Genomic DNA, 18,115 nt, shown 5'->3' on the forward strand with positions numbered 1-18,115 from the left:
CAGCAGCTATTGGTGAAGTTTCAGATAGAGTTGACAAGAGCAACTGTATGCGGAGCGGGTTGGTTGATTGGTAGCCATGGGGAAATGAAGGCCGTTTATCCACACTACCACACTTTACACCTTTTGGCCAGGCTTTTCTGCCTATTGGCTCCTCACATCACGCGGCTTACGTCGATATTTTGCCACTTTTTTGTTCTCCTTTTCTGGCCCCTGAATCGTGAAGAGGACTATCATTTAGAGCAATGGTTCGTTACATGAAACATTGTGGGAGGTTTACTTTCTGGATATGATGTTGAATGGTAAGAATGGTCGTGTGATCTGTTAAAATTTTGGCAGAGCGTCAATCAGTTTACCTCAATGTACGAGTATACTTAAGATGTCTACTACGTGCTAATCAATTCGCACTTATTCCTCGAAAACATATTAAGACACTGCAGCAATGGTGTAATAATACTCCTAGGTGAAACATCATTTTTGCATACAACATCCAGCTGTTGAATCAAACGCAAATGCATCAATTGAATTTATGGCTACAAACTTTGCCAAGCTGGAAAAACGTAAAAGTTTCCCCAATTGCCATGCCAACTGTCAAAAAGGTCCTTGATCCTTTTGCTCTGCTGCACGTTACCCCTCAACCCCGCCATGCCACCTCGGGCCACTGGTCCGCTCAGGTACCCCGCCTGTGGCGCAGGCACAACTCTACTGCTACCTCAACTGTAATCTGTCAATGTTTAAGCACTGAGGTATGCCAAAGTTGAGATTTGTTGCATTCCATTGATATTGATGTTCCTTGCAACGGGTGGCATTAGACTGTGAGTTCCTGACCAAGCTAATTATATCTCTCGCTATTTACATATACATCAGGATATCATGATAGATAATAATATTCAACAATCTTTTTAGAGAATCTCTTGGTTACTATGAGGTCCATAGCACTATAACATTCAAGGTTCTCTGAGCAAAAGTCCTTGTAGGCAGACAGCCTTGCGTACCTAAAAGCTGCACGCCCAAGCCACAGTGTGCCCTATGAGCCTATGAGTGCACGTCCTGTCCACTGGATGATGTACCCGCTCTAGCTGCTTTAGGCATCTTGTGTGGCTTCACCCAAGAACTTTTGGCAGATTCTGCGTGCCGCCAGAAACCGCCAGCCGCTCAGAGGTTCCTTATAGAGACTCGGCTGCTTAAGCTCCAGCCACGCGGCGTGCTGGCCTGATGTCTTCCCTCTTACTGCCCCTCATCTCGCGCAGGTCGCCAGCAATAAGATTCTCAGTTGCTTCACTGAAGCATCGTCCAATTCTCAGACACAATCTCGCTCCTCGCCTTGCAACTGTCGCCCTGTCCAGGTTGTTTGCCTCAACAACACCCAACATGAAGCCTGAGGACCTTAAGCACTACCTGGCGGATCAGCCACCCTCCGTCGTCCGCCTCGAGATTGAGAAGCACTTTGGTCTCTTGACTGACCAACAGAAGCGATATGCTCACTTTATCAGCAAGTAGGTTATGTCTTTACACTTTCACCCTGCTTACCGTAGCAATGATCGTGCCACGGATATGACCGGATGCCTGTTATTTACACTTCTTTAGGGCTGCGTTTGCCGGTTCCAGGATTGTCCTGCGCCAGCTCTCTCCAGAGTCAGAGCCCATCTACGACTTGATCATCGCCCTTCACAAGTCGGCCAATGGCGACTGGAATGCACTGGCTCAAAAGGCCGGTGTTGAAGAGTCCGAACTGACCCTTTTCCTCGAATATGTGGCCATGTTTCTTGGCAACATGGGCAACTATAAGAGCTTTGGCGATGCCAAGTTTATCCCCAGATGCAGCGAAAAGACTGTTTCCGCTCTGGCTGCCACATCCCCTGAAGCACAAAAGTTCTACGATGCCACCAAAGGCGCCATCTTCAGCCATGAGGACCCAGGTTCGATGCATCTTGGATTCCTCGACGCTGGCCACATGACCACCTACTACCCCGATTCTAAGGGCATCACCAAGAGCGAGATTGAGGCTGTCTCGGCCTGGATGGAAGAGAAGAGACTGTTGCCCGAGAACACCAGGCTGCGAAAGACCGCGGATGGTTTTGATATTCTCATTGCTTCAGCCGTTACCAGCGTCCCCGCTGACGGAGGCGACATTGGAAAGGAAACTCGATTCACCGTTGAAAATGGACCCCTCAAGGGCAAGACCATCAGCCTTGTCTATGGTGACTATGCTGAGGAGATGAAGAACATTACTGCCTATATCAAGCAGGCTGCTGCCAACGCGGACAATGAAAATCAGAAGAACATGCACCTGGCATATGCCAAGTCGTTCGAGACTGGATCCTTGGAGGCATTCAAGGACAGCCAGCGTTTCTGGATCAAGGATAAGGGTCCTAGTGTCGAGTGCAACATCGGCTTCATTGAAACTTATCGTGACCCTGCTGGTGTTCGTGGTGAATGGGAGGGTTTCGCATCCAGTCAGTATCCCCACATACCAACCTTGTCCTTGTACATCGTTACTAATGCCATTTTACAGTGGTTAACCGTATGTCACTCGTCACATCTGCAGAGTGATATTAGGCATTTTCAGCTAACATAACTGCAGAGGAGCGTACTCGCGCTTTCGGGGAGCTGGTCGAGGCTTCACCTTCTCTCATCCCTCTGCTACCCTGGGGCAAGGAATTTGAGAAGGACAAGTTCCTTTCTCCAGACTTTACTTCTCTGGAAGTGATGACATTCGCAAGTCAGTAATATCGTAACCTCTCTGCATTTACATCACACATTACCCTTTCATTTGAGCTAACAATTGCTAGACTCTGGGATTCCCGCCGGTATCAACATGTGAGCATCAAATTCCTTTTTGTGTTCAAAACGTCTCTCCTATGTACTGACATGGCCCAGTCCCAACTACGACGACATCCGACAGACTGAGGGATTCAAGAATGTGTCCCTTGGAAACGTGCTGAGCGCCAAGGCTCCTAATGAAAAGATCCCCTTCATCCGCGAGGAAGATTTGGCCGTGTACCAGGCAAACCGTGATGCCGCCTTTGAGGTTCAAGTTGGCCTTCACGAGCTGACTGGTAAGAGCCTTTTCCCCTTCATTCACTCTTGCAGCCTTGTTAATCATCTACTCAGGCCACGGATGCGGCAAGCTCTTGCAAGAGACCGCTGATGGAGTATACAACTTCGACAAGGAGAATCCTCCTGTCAGCCCTGTTACCCAAAAGCCCATCGCCACCTGGTACAAGCCTGGCCAGACCTGGAGCTCGGTCTTTGGACCCATCGCCGCCTCATATGAGGAATGCCGTGCAGAATTGGTTGCTATGCACCTGAGCTGCGAATTCCCCGTCCTGAAGATCTTTGGATTTGGAGACGGATCAGAAGACATCAACGGCCCCGCTGGAGATGTCCTCTACGCATCTTACCTCTCCATGGCTCGTGCTGGTCTCGCTTCTCTGGAGATGTGGGATCCCAAGAGCCAGAAATGGGGACAGGCACACAGCCAGGCTCGATTCTCAATTCTCAAGTCATTCCTCGAAGCCGGCGACGATTTCTGCAAGTTGGATTATACCAAGGATGATCTCTCTGATTTGACCATCAAGCTGGACAGGTCCAAGATTCTCACAGCTGGTCGTGACGGTAAGTTGAAGTAATTACCCACCAAACTGACTATGACTAAACAACATTTTTAGCTGTTGCCAAATATCTTCAGAAACTTCACGTTTATAAGTCAACTGCGGATGTGAAGACTGGTACCGACTTTTACACCCAGATGAGCACCGTTGGCTTGGACTTCTGGGGCACCAAGGTCCGCCAGGTTGTTCTTGATAACAAGCAGCCTCGCAAGGTCTTCATCCAGGCCAACACTACCTTGGATGAGGCCACTGGCACTGTGTCGATCAAGCACTACGATGCTACGCTCTTGGGAATGATTCAGAGCTGGGCCGACAGAGACTTGTAAGAAAACGAAACGCATTGATATGAGTATCGAAAATAGCGATATGTCTGCGAAATACATTGTAAAAGAGCCACAAGAATAAACAGATACCCTCTCAAAAAAGATAGAGAGCTATGTTACCACTCGATTTATTCTCGTGAATTACCAACTATGATGTTATGTCTCTTTACGCCTCGAAACGTAGGGCTCACTTATATAAAGTCGTCACCAAAAATGCTTATCCAACATTTGCAAAGTATGAAAATGGTATTAACACGTTGGCATTTGTATGTAGTTTTTTATACCGTTAAGGCTCTCTTTCACCGTTTCCTGGGCAGAGTGATGCTCCATTAAAATTTAGCCTTTCCTCGCCTTCATTTTTTGCATTGGAAGTGGACATGGATATGGCAAGTTGGAAGGTTGTGTCGTTCACAGACGTGTTTTGTTTTTACCAGAAGCCTGGTGGAAGAAAATCATTTATGCTCGTTTTGTTTTTTTTGACTGTAAAAACCTGATTACAGACGCCAAGATGTGACCGATGCCGTCGACTTCCAAATGCAATTGGCCAAACCAGCCCATTTCGGAGACCCTTTCCGTTCTACAACCCGCATCTTGACCAACACCCCAGTAAACTCCACCCCGCGCTTTCGACCTGCCAGAGAGATTTTGTGTTTGAATCAAATTTACCACGCCATCTCGTGGGGCTTGTCACCCTTCCGCAGGCTGAAGGTGCTGGCGAGGTAGCTGGCCAACAGATCCACCTTCTTGATGCTAGCAAGCAGAGCCTTGTCGACAGCCTTCTGGTCGGCAGCACGGCTGCTGTTGATCTCCTTCTTCTGTAATTCAAGCCCTGTTAGCAAATCCACGCTCTCTTGCTCATCTCCTCATCTCCCGCTTTTTTTCTTCCAGATTTTTGCACATACCTGGGGCTTCTCTCCCTGCTTGAAGAAAGCCTCAGCGGAAGCCTTCTCCTTGGCCTTCTCGGCGGTGAAGTACTTGGGCTGAGAGATCTCCTCGATCTTGGCGGCGTCAAGGCCGGAGATGTCGACCTTGTAGGAGGTGGCGATGACGTATCGGGCGTTAACTCTTCGCAGGGGAACGCCGTTGATCTTGAAGGGACCAGTGACGAGGAGAACACCCTGGTCAAGAGTCTTGAGGAGGACGACACGCTTGCCGCGGAAGCGGCCAGCGAGGAGGATCAGGACGGTACCAGGCTGGAGGGTCTTTCGGGGGGCCCAAGTTCGGACGGCCTTGCGAACCTATTTGTTTCCAAAGCGTGTCAGCGCGACCTGAATTCTTTTTCCCATGGATGACGATCGGTGCGTCGCAAAGTAAGGGGGATTGGAAAAGGGACCACCAGGTGCCGGAGTCTGTTCGCAATTTGGGGAGGCGTCGTGTTGTCGGTTTTGGATACATGTTTGGTCATTCCCAAAGGAAAATTGAAGAAAAGAAAATTGACCAAGCGCCAAATCTCGAAAGCGCTGCCAACCCGCATCCCGGCGTTCCCAAACAACCCAAAATTGTTCCCTTCAATTCCAATCGCCGTGTCGTTCCCAAATTGCGAATGCAGACATCTGTACCAGGGGCTTTCTCTTAATTGCGACGCATGACCAGACACAACTCACCTTCTTCGGTTCGCTCTCGTCGTCGGCAGGGTACCACTTCTTCGCCTGGTCCGCGGAGGCGGGAACCTCCCGGGTCGACTTCCCGAACTGCTTGGTCGTGGGCTTGGCCGACATATTGACTCTCTCGGGTGTCTGATATGTGGGTGTGGAGAGGATGAGGAAGACACGTTCGTGATGTTCACCCGAACGGAAATGTTGGATTTCTTTGTGAGCGCCGCTAGCGAGTTTGTGGGAAGCAAAATGTGAACCCTCAGGCACTAAACCGCTTACGGCGCCAATCCGTAGCAGCCATTCCCGCTTGCTGGTGGGACATGGGGCTCAACGCACGTGATGATAAGATAGGCGCTAGTGCTGGGCCGATGGCGGCCGAAGATGCTCGAAAGTGCTGTCGAGATCGTGAAGCTACGATAAGAGCTTCGGCCTGTGGGATAAAGAGGGAGGCAACGCCACTGGCGATGTCCTTTTGCTTGTTTCTTCTTGCAAATATCTCCCTCGATTCTATTTTGATTCTGAGTACATATTCTTATTTATATCACCATTCTTACTCACTTTAGCCGCCACAATGCAAGCCAGGCGACAGTTGTTGTCCTCGGCCCAGCGCATTGCTGGTGCCTCTAACAGGCTCACAAGACCAGTCATTGCACGATCAGCCATTAGGCCTCTGCTCTTAGGGGCCTCATCATCACGACTTGCTCCGGCCTTATTAGTAAGAACATATGCCAATGGACGTCCACATCCACCAGGAGGAACCCATCGAATGAACATGGGAGGTGGTGAACCCGAGAAGCCCGCACTGGAACAATTCGGCATTGATTTGACAGCCAAAGCTCGGGATGGTAAGCTGGATCCTGTAATTGGAAGAGATGCAGAGATTCAGCGTACAATTCAAATTCTATCCCGGCGGACTAAAAACAACCCGGTTCTCATCGGAAATGCCGGAACTGGCAAGACGGCCATCCTGGAGGGATTAGCATTGCGCATCGTCCGGGGTGATGTTCCGGAGAGTGTCAAAAACAAAAGAGTCATCTCCCTGGATCTAGGATCACTGATTGCCGGAGCCAAGTTTCGAGGCGACTTTGAAGAGCGCCTAAAGAAGGTGCTAGATGAAGTTCAAAAGGCGGAAGGCCAGGTGATTCTCTTCATTGACGAGTTACACACTCTCCTAGGACTGGGAAAAGCCGAAGGCTCCATTGATGCTTCAAATCTGCTCAAGCCGGCCTTGGCTCGTGGTGAACTGCAATGCTGCGGCGCCACTACCCTTGCCGAATATCGTGTTATTGAAAAGGACGTGGCGCTCGCCAGACGTTTCCAGCCCATCATTGTTAGTGAGCCAACCGTAGAAGACACCATCAGCATCTTGCGAGGTATCAAGGACAAATACGAAGTCCACCATGGTGTTCGAATCACTGACGGTGCTTTGGTGGCCGCTGCTGCCTTGTCCAACCGATACATCACGGATCGATTCCTCCCGGATAAGGCCATCGATTTGATGGACGAGGCGGCAAGCCACTTGAAACTGCAACACGAAAGCAAACCCGAGGACATCATGAGGCTGGACCATAAAATCATGACGATTCAGATCGAACTGGAGAGTTTGCGTAAAGAAACAGACGTTGCAAGCAAGGAGCGCAGAGAGAAATTGGAGCAAGACTTAAAGAAGTATTACGACGAAATCTCGGAGCTCAATGCCAGGTGGGATAAGGAAAAGTCCGAAATCGAATCAGTCAAGAAAATCCAGGAGGACCTCGACAAGGCCCGATTCGAGCTCGAGCAGGCGCAGAGAGATGGAAACTTTGCTCGAGCCTCCGAGCTCCGGTTCGGCGTCATTCCCAACCTCGAGCAAAAGTTGCCCTCTGATAAGGAAATCCAACAAGACACTGCCGACGGAACTCTCATCCACGACTCAGTGACAGCCGATGACATTGGCAATGTCGTATCCCGCATCACTGGCATCCCCGTCTCGAAGCTCACATCGGGACACATTGAGAAGTTGGTTCACATGGAGGATATTCTACGGGAATCCGTCAAGGGACAAGAAGATGCCATCAAGGCTGTTTCCAACGCCGTGCGGCTCCAGAGAGCGGGCCTAAGCGGCGATAATCGCCCCCTGGCCTCATTCTTCTTCCTCGGACCGACTGGTGTCGGCAAGACTGAGCTTTGCAAGAAGCTCGCCAACTTCCTCTTCTCGACCGAGTCTGCCGTCGTCCGGTTTGACATGTCCGAGTTCCAGGAGAAACACACCATCTCTCGACTCATCGGTGCCCCATCTGGCTACGTTGGATACGAAGACGCGGGACAGCTTACTGAAGCTGTCCGTCGCAAACCTTATGCCGTTCTCTTATTTGACGAATTCGAAAAGGCACACCGCGACATCTCCGCCCTACTCCTCCAGGTCCTTGATGAAGGTTATCTCACCGATGCTCAAGGTCACAAAGTCGATTTCAAGAACACCATCATCGTCCTTACGTCCAACCTAGGAGCAGACATCCTTGTCGGCCAGAACCACCTACACCCATACAAAGAGGACGCCAACGGCGACATTGATCCATCAGTTCGCCAGGCAGTCATGGACGTAGTCTCATCCGCCTACCCGCCAGAATTCCTCAACCGCATCGACTCATTCATCATCTTCAAGCGGCTAGCCCTGAGCGCCATCCGCGAAATCGTCGACATCCGCCTCAGGGAGCTTCAGCAGCGTCTGGACGACCGGCGCATCACCCTCTCCATATCAGACGACATCAAGGACTGGCTAGCCGAGCGAGGCTACGACCCCAAATTCGGAGCCCGTCCTTTGAACAGGCTGATTACAAACGAGATTAGCAACGGGCTTGCTGATAAGATCATCAGAGGCGAACTCAAGATGGGAGAAACGGCCGAAGTCAGATTAAGAGATGACAAGGACGGACTGGAAATCGTGAATATTTCCGAGACTGCTTAAATGGACAGTGGAGAAAAAGAAAAAGAAAAAAAGAAGCATTATTGGCGCATTTCTTCTGCATTTACTGGTAATGTACTATTTTAGCTGGCATTGGAGGAGTTGGCCATGAGTAAAAGAATGTACCATTTGTATACTAGGTCTACAGACTCCTCTCGGAAATTGTAAATTAGTTGATACCCCCCTTTGGATTTAAAAAAAAAAAAATTGATTCCAAAGTACTTTTAAGAAGCAACCTCGACGTGAAATCAATGGTAGCTGAAACTAATACCTATGGATAGTTGTTGGTGTTCCTATTCCTATATGCATCATTGAGTCTGTGCTCAACCAGTAGCGCCTAGGATTTGGCATCCAGTCATTTCATCCAAGGCTCTGGTGTGACCTCCTATTAAATCAGCCCAAGCAGCTCGAGCAGATCCTCTATAACGTAAAATCTCTATCTTCATAAAACAGTCCATTAACCCATGCCGTGTTTCATATGGCAATGGGTCCATGAAAGCCACCGTACATTACTATTTTCAAAGAGATGGCTTCTTCAATTTTCAACCTCTCATACATCATTTTCGTAGATTCCAGTATTGAGGATTGCAACGGGAACAGCTGTTTCCGTTTGGTGGGTATATTGCTGACGTTCAATTGTCGGGCTGGATCTTCACACTCGAACAATACTTTTTTGTCTCGCCCCCTTGACTGACTGAAGCCTCACTGACTTGGCTATTGAGTCGGCCTCCTCCGGCTTACATTTGTGATTACTGTGTAAATGGCGTCTTAACTGATCTAGACGATTGAAATCTTTATTGCACAAGGGGCAGGAGTGGCCACCCCTCTCGTTGTGAGTTCGGCGGTGCTTGGAAAGATTTGAAGATTCTCCAAACGACTTTCCACATATGTCACACGTCAAAGGTTTATGCCCAGTATGTGTGCGCTCGTGCATGGCTAACAGGAGAGTCAGAAGAGCCGTGCATGGTTGGATAAGAGTTGAATTGCTTACTAAGTGCGGATTGTTGCTTGAAAGCATGCAAACACCCCGGGAAACTGCATTTCCAAGGCTTTTCGCCCGTGTGCACTCTCATGTGTTGGTCAAGCGACTGCTTCGCTGAGAGCTGCAGGCCGCATATGGAGCATTTCACAGGTTTATCTGAAAGTCGGCGTCAGTATACAGTATTTCTCCATTGTTGCAATTGCCAGAGGCGATTTCACTTACATCCTGTGTGAGTTTGAATGTGGCGTTCTAATTTGCTCTTTTGGCCAAACACACTCGTCCTTGTACAACCTTCCCAATGACATCGAAATCCCGGGGGTTGCCGTGACATTCCCTTCAGATGATCATTCTTTGTGTGGTTATGCAGTTCATCGGCATCTTTGAATTGCATAAGGCAGACTTTGCCGTCCGGTGATCTCCATTGACAGGTATAATCGACGACGGTCTCTACGTCCACCGGTGAAATTGGGGTGAGCTCGGTTAATATTGACTCCACGGATGACTCAATCGGTGACTCCTTGGCCTGTGTAGGAGGAGTCATTGCATGTGGTGTGGGAAAGGGTGAAAGTGACGAAACCACGGATGGGTTCTGCAGAGGCGAGTCTGATGGAGAAAAGTGTGTGTCATGCGATGAGGTTGCGCTTAAAGAGTAAGACGGCGGGATACTCGTACGGACAGGAAATAAAGAAAAATGGTCTTCAGCTTGCGAGGGCTGCGACAAACTGCCAAGGTCGGGGATTGGCATGTTTAGAGGCCAATGATCTTCGAATATGTGGTTGGCAAATTGGTCAAGTGTGTTGACCTCAAAGCCACATGTGAAATCTCCAAGATTGCTTCCTAGCCCATGGCTTAAGGCATCTCCGCTGACAGTTTTGGGCAGAGTGCATTTCGGAATGGCTAGATTGGGACCATCGGCAATACATGGGCGAACATGTTCCACGCTATGTCGAGGATCATGGTATTGAAGAAGGTGAGTTGCGAGCGGGTTTTCTTGAGTCAGGTATTCCCAAAAATTGCCGAACGTGCCATTATCGGCAGACAAGAACCCTTGTGGAAAAGAGTGGTTGCATGTCGACCCAGGAAAACAAGAGTGAGGTCCAAATTGTGAATCCGAATGAAACTGCTGAAAGCTGTTTGGTAAAAACTCCAAGGAGGTATCTCCGATAGACGCAAGGGCTGCTGCAGCTTGCTTGTCGCCGTCTGAGAAGCCAGGCCCGAGGGGAAGTTGCTCAAGTCTGGCAAGGCCCGAGCAATGGGCATCCGTGCAGGGGGTAGCGGCATCCTCGCACATTTCGTCAAGGCACAGCTCTTTATCGTCGCATGTATCATCATCGCAACACATTCCTTGGCCCGTATCACCACATTGGCTTGGGCAACTTATACCGCAGGCGGATGTGCATGACACCATTGATCTACAATCATCGTCACAATTTGTCTCGGTCTGGCGCAGGGCATCTTTGCCGAGACGAAGAGAGCGAGAAGCATCAGGGAATGTGTCATTCAAATAGGCATCCCAAGAGAAAGAGAAGGTCGGCTCGGTATCTGAGGGAGGGATGACTGCGCCAGAACTGCCGTGCCGGTCTCGTAACTGCGGCTGAATGCCGTGATCCATAAAGGAAGCCATGGTAGGATGACTTGAGGACGATAAATCTAAAGAGTTTTGGGGTGATTTTGAGGGCTTGAAAGGATCGGTAGAGTACGCCGACGATTCAGCGTCTAGACGAGAATCGTCGTGAGAGAAATGATCCGCAGTCGTTCCGGAGCCGTGAGAGATCCGATTGCTCGCATCCATCAGTTCAGAGAATCCAGAGGATGTGTCTATTGTAAAGTCATGAGAAGGTGGGCGAATGAATTCCATTGATTTGACGGAAAAAAGACGACGGGTGTCAATGCTCTATTAAAACGCGGGTTCTATGAGCTGCCTAGACATAGCATCAGCGACTCTGAGGTGATGCAAGACTGGCGAGAGAATACACAAATCAAGTCTTACCCGTGAGAAGTCTCAGTTTGTGAGTGGCTCATCCTAGAGAGAAGAGTCTGAGGGACTGGACGAGCTAATAACGAGCCAAAAGCGACAGGGAAGAACTGGCAAAAAGTTGCTGTCAAAGCCCTGAAGCGCAGCGCCGAAGCCTTTCGCAAACGGCGAGAGTGGAGAGCTGCAGGAAGGCTGAAAGGGACGAAGAAAAAGAAATTCCTCTTGGCCAGCCTCGAGTCTGTACAGGAAAGAAAGAAATTAGAAGGGATTAAGAAGCACGAGCACAAGCACAAGCACAAGCGCAGCAGGCGCAGGCGCAGGCGCGAACGTGGAAGGAACGCCCGCCTGCGGTCTGGGTCTGGCTGACAAAGGCGAGAACCTTGATGGGTTGTGGTCCCTCAGCGGTTGCAACTTCCTCCCGCCATATTTATGTTTTTTTGCGCCTGCCCCACTGAAATCTTTGGGCGGGGCGCCGAACAGTAGGTACGTACATTGCGGCTAAACTCCACAACTTTGCAGCTGACAAGTACTCGTACGGCGAGGTACTTGGGCGGAAGCAGCCATAGCACCGACAACCACGCGTTTGCTGGGTGCTGTTGAGGTACTGCTGCTGTATTTGTGGTATTTGCGCACAACGGCTCGGGTGCTCGTGCTTCGCTTATTGCGGATTGGTGGGTTCACAAGCAGACGCACGCCATTGACAGCAAACTCCCACGGATCATGACATAAGCGGCTACTTTGCTTGTGGTAGGGGATCCAACGCTTTGATGCTGCACAAGATATTGGATGATTCCGACTGTGTTTAATTTTAGTGCTGTTAAGTCACTCTTTATATCGCTAGTGTTTTGGTGATATGGTAGCCGTTGACATTTTTGATACAGCTCCTTTGATATACCATTCCCAAAAACCCTACTTAGACTAGGTTTATGAGAAGACAAACTTTTTTACAAGTTTATCTACTTTGTATCAAGCACAGCAATGATAATAATGCACCGCCTTATACTTTAAACATCAGACCCCAGTGACCTTCTGCTCATAAAGTTGACCGCCGCCCAGAAATCCATCCCAACTCACCTTCTACTCCCCAAATCACCATCCCATCCCGGCTCCTCCAGGGTAATAAATCCCCTTCTCAAACCGCCCAAAATAATAAGCAGCCAAGATCTTAAAAATCACAAGCTTGGCCCGCGCTATCAAGAAAACCCCGCTTAGCATCCTCCCCCCCTGCCCGACAAACGCCTTTCTCAAAAAGCACACCGCGCAAACCAAGTTCCATCCTCTTCCTTTCTGGCGCTGCATCATGCAGGCTTGCGCGCATCGCTAGCTGCTAGACAAACAACCTTATCCCTGTTATCGCACTTACTGGTTTCGCATGCGACATTAACAAGACATAATTATGAGCAATAGATTTGCTTGAGCTTCTCCTCGTTGCTGTTTGCGACAACTTCCGCTCTTCACCTCAGTCAACTTTCTTTCGCTCTCCGGCTTCCGCGTTCGGTGCTGGCCTCTCTCTCCAACCAACCAACCTCGACCACCCCATTGATCCCAAGCAGCGCATCTCCAACGATCCCGACGTAACTCACAAATCATGGGCAACATCTGCGGCAAGACCGAGCCAGAGCCGGACGCTCAAGCCGGACGCCGCCTCGGCTCAGCTCCACCCCCGGGCCCGAAAACCGCACGCGTCCCCCAGAAAGTCGGAGGTCCTCCGCGAACCCTCGGCGGCGCAGTTGATGAGTCTGGCGGCGGTGACCCGGCTGATGCGCGGAGAAGAGCTGCCGAGGCCGCCGAGGTGAGTCCCCTCCCTCCCCTTTCCCCTTGCATCTATCTTTCCCCTTACATCTATCTATATGTGTCGTGCTATGCGCCGCCGTGCTTGATTTCCGATATACTGACTGCTTTTCTTCGTAGGCGCGCGCAAAAGCTTCCTCCAAAGGCGGAAAACTCCAGTCCCAGCTCAATGCGCAAAAGAAGAAGAACCTGTCGAGTACCCTCGCCGAAGCAAGCAACCAGGAACTACGCGCCAGAGAAGCGGACGAGGCCGCCCAGGCGCGAAACTGGGATTAGCAACCGATCGAGAGCCCTTTTCCTTACCACGAATCCTACCTATCTACCCATCATACTTACCTATAAAGAGGCTGGCAATACTATATTGCAAGTAGCAGGACTGCGGAATGCGAGTAGTCCTTTATTCGGAGTTTCTTTTCTTTTCTTTTTAGCCGGGGGGTTCAGTTCTTCTTGTCCTCCAGATACCCTTCGTTGCTCTGGAGCATCCAGCTTGGATTAGATACATGTCTCAATGCACTTCCAGACAAGCATGCGACATTACCGTTGATACAACATATTCCTGTATATATACACTATAAGCACTAAATTTGATTACCAAACTCGATATATATTGCCTACACTAACCCTGACGCCATCTCGTCTTCATGGATAACTTCAATTAATAGATAACCCTTCCTCCTTGCGCCTTTTCACCGCCTGACAGACAAAATATTCATGCTCCATTGATTGAGCGTGGTAGAACAAGCAAACTTGACCAACTTAGCAAGTGTATTCCTCCATATACCATACCCTTGGCTCTCTCTCCCCTCTACTGTGTATATACCAATCCTTCCCAGCCACAACTTAAGTAACAGTATATCTTCCACTCGCGGGAGCCCTGCTGTCTGCATCCGCCGCAGCAATGGTACCCTCTCTCAGAAGCCTCGTCATTTCGTTCAAAGCAGCGGATACCACAAGCTCGGTATCACCTTCAATAAGGATATATAGCTTGGGTTCTGCTCCAGCCGGTACTTCCTTTCCGGGAGGATAGAAGCTACCTTTGGTGGTGATGGACGTTCCGGTCGCCTCCAGAATCTTGGCCACGTTGGTGCGGTTGGTGACGGCCCATCTAGCCTTCTGTGGGAAGTCGTTGATTTCCAGTGTAGCGTGGAAAGCACCGGCGTCGGGGCCTTTGTTGTCGATGGGTTGGCCAGAGCGAAGCTGGCCAGCCTTGCCCAGACGGCTGTTGATGGCACTGACAGCAGAGCTGACTTTGTCCAAAGGATCCTTGCCCTTGTCACCTGTAGCAACAACAGGCTGAGCTCCCTTGCCGCTCTCTCCTCCCTCAGCCCGTGCTATTTCACGAGCCTGGACAGTGGAGGCCGCCGCTTTGATAGCGCTAAGCGTTTTCTCAATCTTCTTGTCTTCTTCCTCCTTCTTACCCTCTTCCTTGACCTCTTCTTCCTCACCCTCAGCTCTATGCGTCTTGCGCTCGCGGAGGCGGGCGGCCTCACGTTCTGCATCCAGACGATCCAGACCCTTTCCGCCGAATCCAGACGAGTCCTTCGCCTTGCCCGACTTGACCTTTTCTCGATGAGATTTCCGCATCTCATTGAGGCGTTCTGGGACGGGCTGGTCACTCTGTTCCAAGGCTTTGGCGATACCAGGAGCGCAATTCTCTTGTTCAGGCGTGACAAAAGTAACGGCGGTTCCTGTGTTTCCTGCACGGCCTGTTCGCCCAGCACGGTGAACATAGTCTTCCAGGTGGTTGGGTGCGTCGTAGTTGATGACAAGCTTGAGCTGCTTGACATCCAAGCCACGCGCAGCAACCGATGTAGCAATCAGGATGGGCACTACGCCCTTTTTGAAATCAGAAATGGTAGAATCGCGATCCACTTGATCTTTGCCTCCATGGATGGACATGCAAGGATAGCCCTTCTGCATTAGCTCTTTAAGAAGATCATCCGCTTTCTCTTGTCGCTCGACAAAGATCAACGACCGGGCATCTTCGTCCTTATCGTAGAGCTCGCCTAGCAACTCTAGAACACGGAGAAACTTTGAACTCTCCTCTCTAATCTCCACGATTTGCTCAATCTCTTTGGCAACAACGCTGCGGCCGCCGACAGTAATCTCAATAGGGCTCTTGAGCACCTTTTTCGTGAGTGAATCAATGAGGCGTGGCATAGTAGCCGAGAAGAGAATTGTTTGTCGGTCAGGTCGCATGTTGGCAAAAATCTTCATCACCTGTGGCTCGAAGCCCATGTCAAACATTCGGTCGGCTTCGTCGAGAACCACATAGGTAACCCTCCGGAGATTGGTGACTCGCCCTTGGTTGGCGGCCAGTAGATCAATCATGCGGCCAGGTGTGCAAACAATGATTTCAGCACCGCGCTTGAGTTCGGCAATCTGATCTCTAATGGGAGCTCCGCCGTACGCGCAAACAGCACGTAGGTTCATCATTTTCAGGAAAGGTTTGCAATCTCTGTGAATCTGGGTGGCTAGCTCACGGGTTGGCGTCATAATTAGCCCAACGGGGCCATCTGTGTCCTTGAGCGGCTCTTGGTCCTTGATATGTCGAAACATGGGAAGCAAGAAAGCCATAGTCTTGCCGGATCCCGTCTTGGCCACACCAACGACATCCCGACCTGACATTAGCGCGGGCAAGGCCTGCATCTGAATCGGCGTAGGCTTTTCAAACCCGAGTGAACCAATGACATCGAGGGTCTGGCGGGTGAGACCACACTGAGCCCATTTCTGAACAGGCTTGGGTACATCCTTGCCGTTGACCTTGATTCCATCTAGCTCCAGTCGTAAATCTGTGACATCTGCTTCGGAAAGCGAGCTCAACTCTGCGGGCTCGACCCAGAAATTCTTGCGGATAGGTTGCAGATCTATCTTTGAATAGTCAACGCTTGGAATATCCTTCTTCTTGCGCTTGTTAGCGATTGCAAGCAATGCGGCGTCTGCCTCCTGATCGCCTTCGTTGTCGAAGGCATAATCATCATCAGAGAAATAAGCCTCAGGTTCTTGCTGCTTCTTGACAGCGGCCTTCTTCAAGGGATTCTTGACAGTCTCCGTTTGTTGAAGGTCATCCATGAATGCATCTAGAGGATCGACTTCATCTTCCTCTTCATCAACATCCATTTGTTCCGCAGGGAAGGCCTTGTCAGCTGTTTCCTCTCCGTTGGTAACATGAGTAACATGATCGCCGTTGGGTTCCTGCGCCGCTTGGGGCTCGTCGTCTTTCATCATCTCATCAGCCTGCTTTTCAGCCTGCTTTTCGACTTGGGTTTCGGCTCCGTTCTCGACTTGGTTTTCAGCTTGAAGACGTCTTTCGTGAGCGGCACGCGCAGCGGCGGCAGCCTCTTCCTCATTTTCGGCAAAGTTGTCACCATCCGATTCGTCATCCTCATCTTGGTCAGCATAAGGCGTGTCGTCGGCCTCTATTGGGAGGCTGGGGAGTTTAGTAAGCTGTCGTTTCGTTACGACCTCCTCGTCCATATCAAGCTTTCGCTTGTTGGTAAGCTTGTCCCCTTCAGCATGAGATTTACCGAATCCAAAACTGCTGGCTTTGGCACGATTTGTAGGCAAAGCAGACGCTTTATGATGATTGACGTCAGTAAGGGTAAAGCTTTCTTGTCTCATGGGAGACAGAGACTCACCAGCAATTGTCTTCTTCACAGGCATAGCAATGGTAGGCGGTTGAACATCTATAGATCCCAGAGCCCCTTTAGTAGTATCGTGTGATCTTTGAACAGCGGACTTCTTTGCAATCGTTTTTGGATCAAACTTGCCAGTGTAAGGCTTTGCAGGAGATACGCTTCCCGAGTCAACAGGAGCAGGAGAAGCAGCGGACGACACAACAGGGGATGAGACAGCCGTGGATCCCTCCTTGGCCCTCTTGTCCATCTCAGCCAACAGATTTCTGGTTTGACTGGCATTCACCTCTTTTTGTTTCTGGCCTTCGAGTTCCTTCTTCTTCTTCCATGCTTCAAGCTTGGCAAGCCGCTCTGCCTTCTTATCAACCTCGGATTGTGCAGCGTTCGGCTTGGCCTTTTGGGCCTGTGATATGTCATGAGCTCTAGTTCTCTCATCCGGGATCAGAACACATACCTCATCAGCTCCATTCCTGCCACTATCAGCTACCGGGGTCTTGCGAGATCGGCTGTCAGCGCGGCTGCTGCGAGGATGAGAGTCAGCCGTGCCTTCACGTCGGCTTCTGTTCCTAGAATCGTCTCGTCTTCTAAAGTCGTCTCTGCTACGGTCACGTCGGCGGTCAGGCGAGCGAGCCCTGGGTGCGAGTCTCTCTCTCGACCTCGCTCCTCGGCGATCACGTGGGCCGCGGTAGAAGTCATCGTCTCGGCGGTCTAAGGAGCGGTCTCGTCGGCGAAAGTTGTCGCGATCGCGGTCACGGTCGCGGTCACGGCCACCACGATCCCTGTTGTCTCTGCCTCGGTCACGGTCGCGGTACCGGTACTGTTGTTTGTTCAAAATTTTGTCAGACTCAAGTTCCGGTATATAGGAGTCGCCGCCAAAGCTGGAGCTGGAGCGGCGGCGGTCAAATCTCACATCCGGGCTGCGCGACCTTGAGCGTCGGCGAGTATCCCTTCCATCGTCTCGGCGGTCTCTGGCATCCCGCCGGTCGTCATCTTTGCGGTGGCGGCGCGAGTTGAAATGGCTGCCTGCAGGACTTGGTGAGCGCGAGTCTCTTGGCCGAGCCATTGTTGTGGTCTCGCAGGCTCAGTAAGACACTACGGTTTGTGAGTACTACTTTCTGGGTGGTCTCGAGTCGATGCAAGACTTTTTCTCTCTCTTCGTGCCGATGATTTTGAGAAACGCGAATCGAAATCGAGGCTGATCCAAACGATGGAATAATTTGGTTAAAATCGGTCGCACGCCACTCCCCGAGCTGGTCAAT

At 50.5% G+C, this 18,115-nt stretch overlaps 6 protein-coding genes across 6 annotated transcripts; 3 read left to right on the forward strand and 3 right to left on the reverse strand.

Annotated features, from left to right (window-relative positions):
* Positions 1-1,368: 1,368 nt before the first annotated feature.
* Positions 1,369-3,937, forward strand: T069G_10760 (peptidase family m49 domain-containing protein; the record flags this gene model as incomplete). The annotated part of the gene is made up of 8 exons (XM_056177970.1): positions 1,369-1,493; positions 1,585-2,453; positions 2,513-2,521; positions 2,582-2,719; positions 2,790-2,817; positions 2,878-3,056; positions 3,112-3,615; positions 3,669-3,937. 8 exons carry the CDS (start codon positions 1,369-1,371, stop codon positions 3,935-3,937), a joined length of 2,121 nt encoding a protein of 706 aa, XP_056024260.1.
* A 659-nt stretch (positions 3,938-4,596) lies between these two features.
* On the reverse strand, positions 4,597-5,652 carry T069G_10761 (ribosomal protein l6e domain-containing protein; the record flags this gene model as incomplete). The annotated part of the gene is made up of 3 exons (XM_056177971.1): positions 4,597-4,749; positions 4,837-5,172; positions 5,539-5,652. 3 exons carry the CDS (start codon positions 5,650-5,652, stop codon positions 4,597-4,599), a joined length of 603 nt encoding a protein of 200 aa, XP_056024261.1.
* Positions 5,653-6,401: 749 nt separating this feature from the next.
* Positions 6,402-8,476, forward strand: T069G_10762 (AAA domain (Cdc48 subfamily) domain-containing protein; the record flags this gene model as incomplete). Its single annotated transcript, XM_056177972.1, has 2 exons — positions 6,402-6,416; positions 6,488-8,476. The coding sequence occupies 2 exons, from the start codon at positions 6,402-6,404 to the stop codon at positions 8,474-8,476; spliced, it is 2,004 nt and encodes a 667-aa protein (XP_056024262.1).
* A 746-nt stretch (positions 8,477-9,222) lies between these two features.
* Positions 9,223-9,996, reverse strand: T069G_10763 (zinc-finger double domain-containing protein; the record flags this gene model as incomplete). The annotated part of the gene is made up of 4 exons (XM_056177973.1): positions 9,223-9,250; positions 9,370-9,409; positions 9,465-9,611; positions 9,678-9,996. 4 exons carry the CDS (start codon positions 9,994-9,996, stop codon positions 9,223-9,225), a joined length of 534 nt encoding a protein of 177 aa, XP_056024263.1.
* A 3,022-nt stretch (positions 9,997-13,018) lies between these two features.
* T069G_10764 (uncharacterized protein) lies at positions 13,019-13,497 on the forward strand (the record flags this gene model as incomplete). Its single annotated transcript, XM_056177974.1, has 2 exons — positions 13,019-13,222; positions 13,342-13,497. 2 exons carry the CDS (start codon positions 13,019-13,021, stop codon positions 13,495-13,497), a joined length of 360 nt encoding a protein of 119 aa, XP_056024264.1.
* A 564-nt stretch (positions 13,498-14,061) lies between these two features.
* On the reverse strand, positions 14,062-17,919 carry T069G_10765 (DEAD/DEAH box helicase domain-containing protein; the record flags this gene model as incomplete). Its single annotated transcript, XM_056177975.1, has 6 exons — positions 14,062-16,796; positions 16,860-17,259; positions 17,311-17,452; positions 17,513-17,564; positions 17,610-17,673; positions 17,767-17,919. The coding sequence occupies 6 exons, from the start codon at positions 17,917-17,919 to the stop codon at positions 14,062-14,064; spliced, it is 3,546 nt and encodes a 1,181-aa protein (XP_056024265.1).
* Positions 17,920-18,115: the final 196 nt, after the last annotated feature.

Source organism: Trichoderma breve (genome assembly GCF_028502605.1).
Source record: "Trichoderma breve strain T069 chromosome 7 map unlocalized scaffold00007, whole genome shotgun sequence".
Taxonomy (NCBI): Eukaryota; Fungi; Ascomycota; class Sordariomycetes; order Hypocreales; family Hypocreaceae; genus Trichoderma; species Trichoderma breve.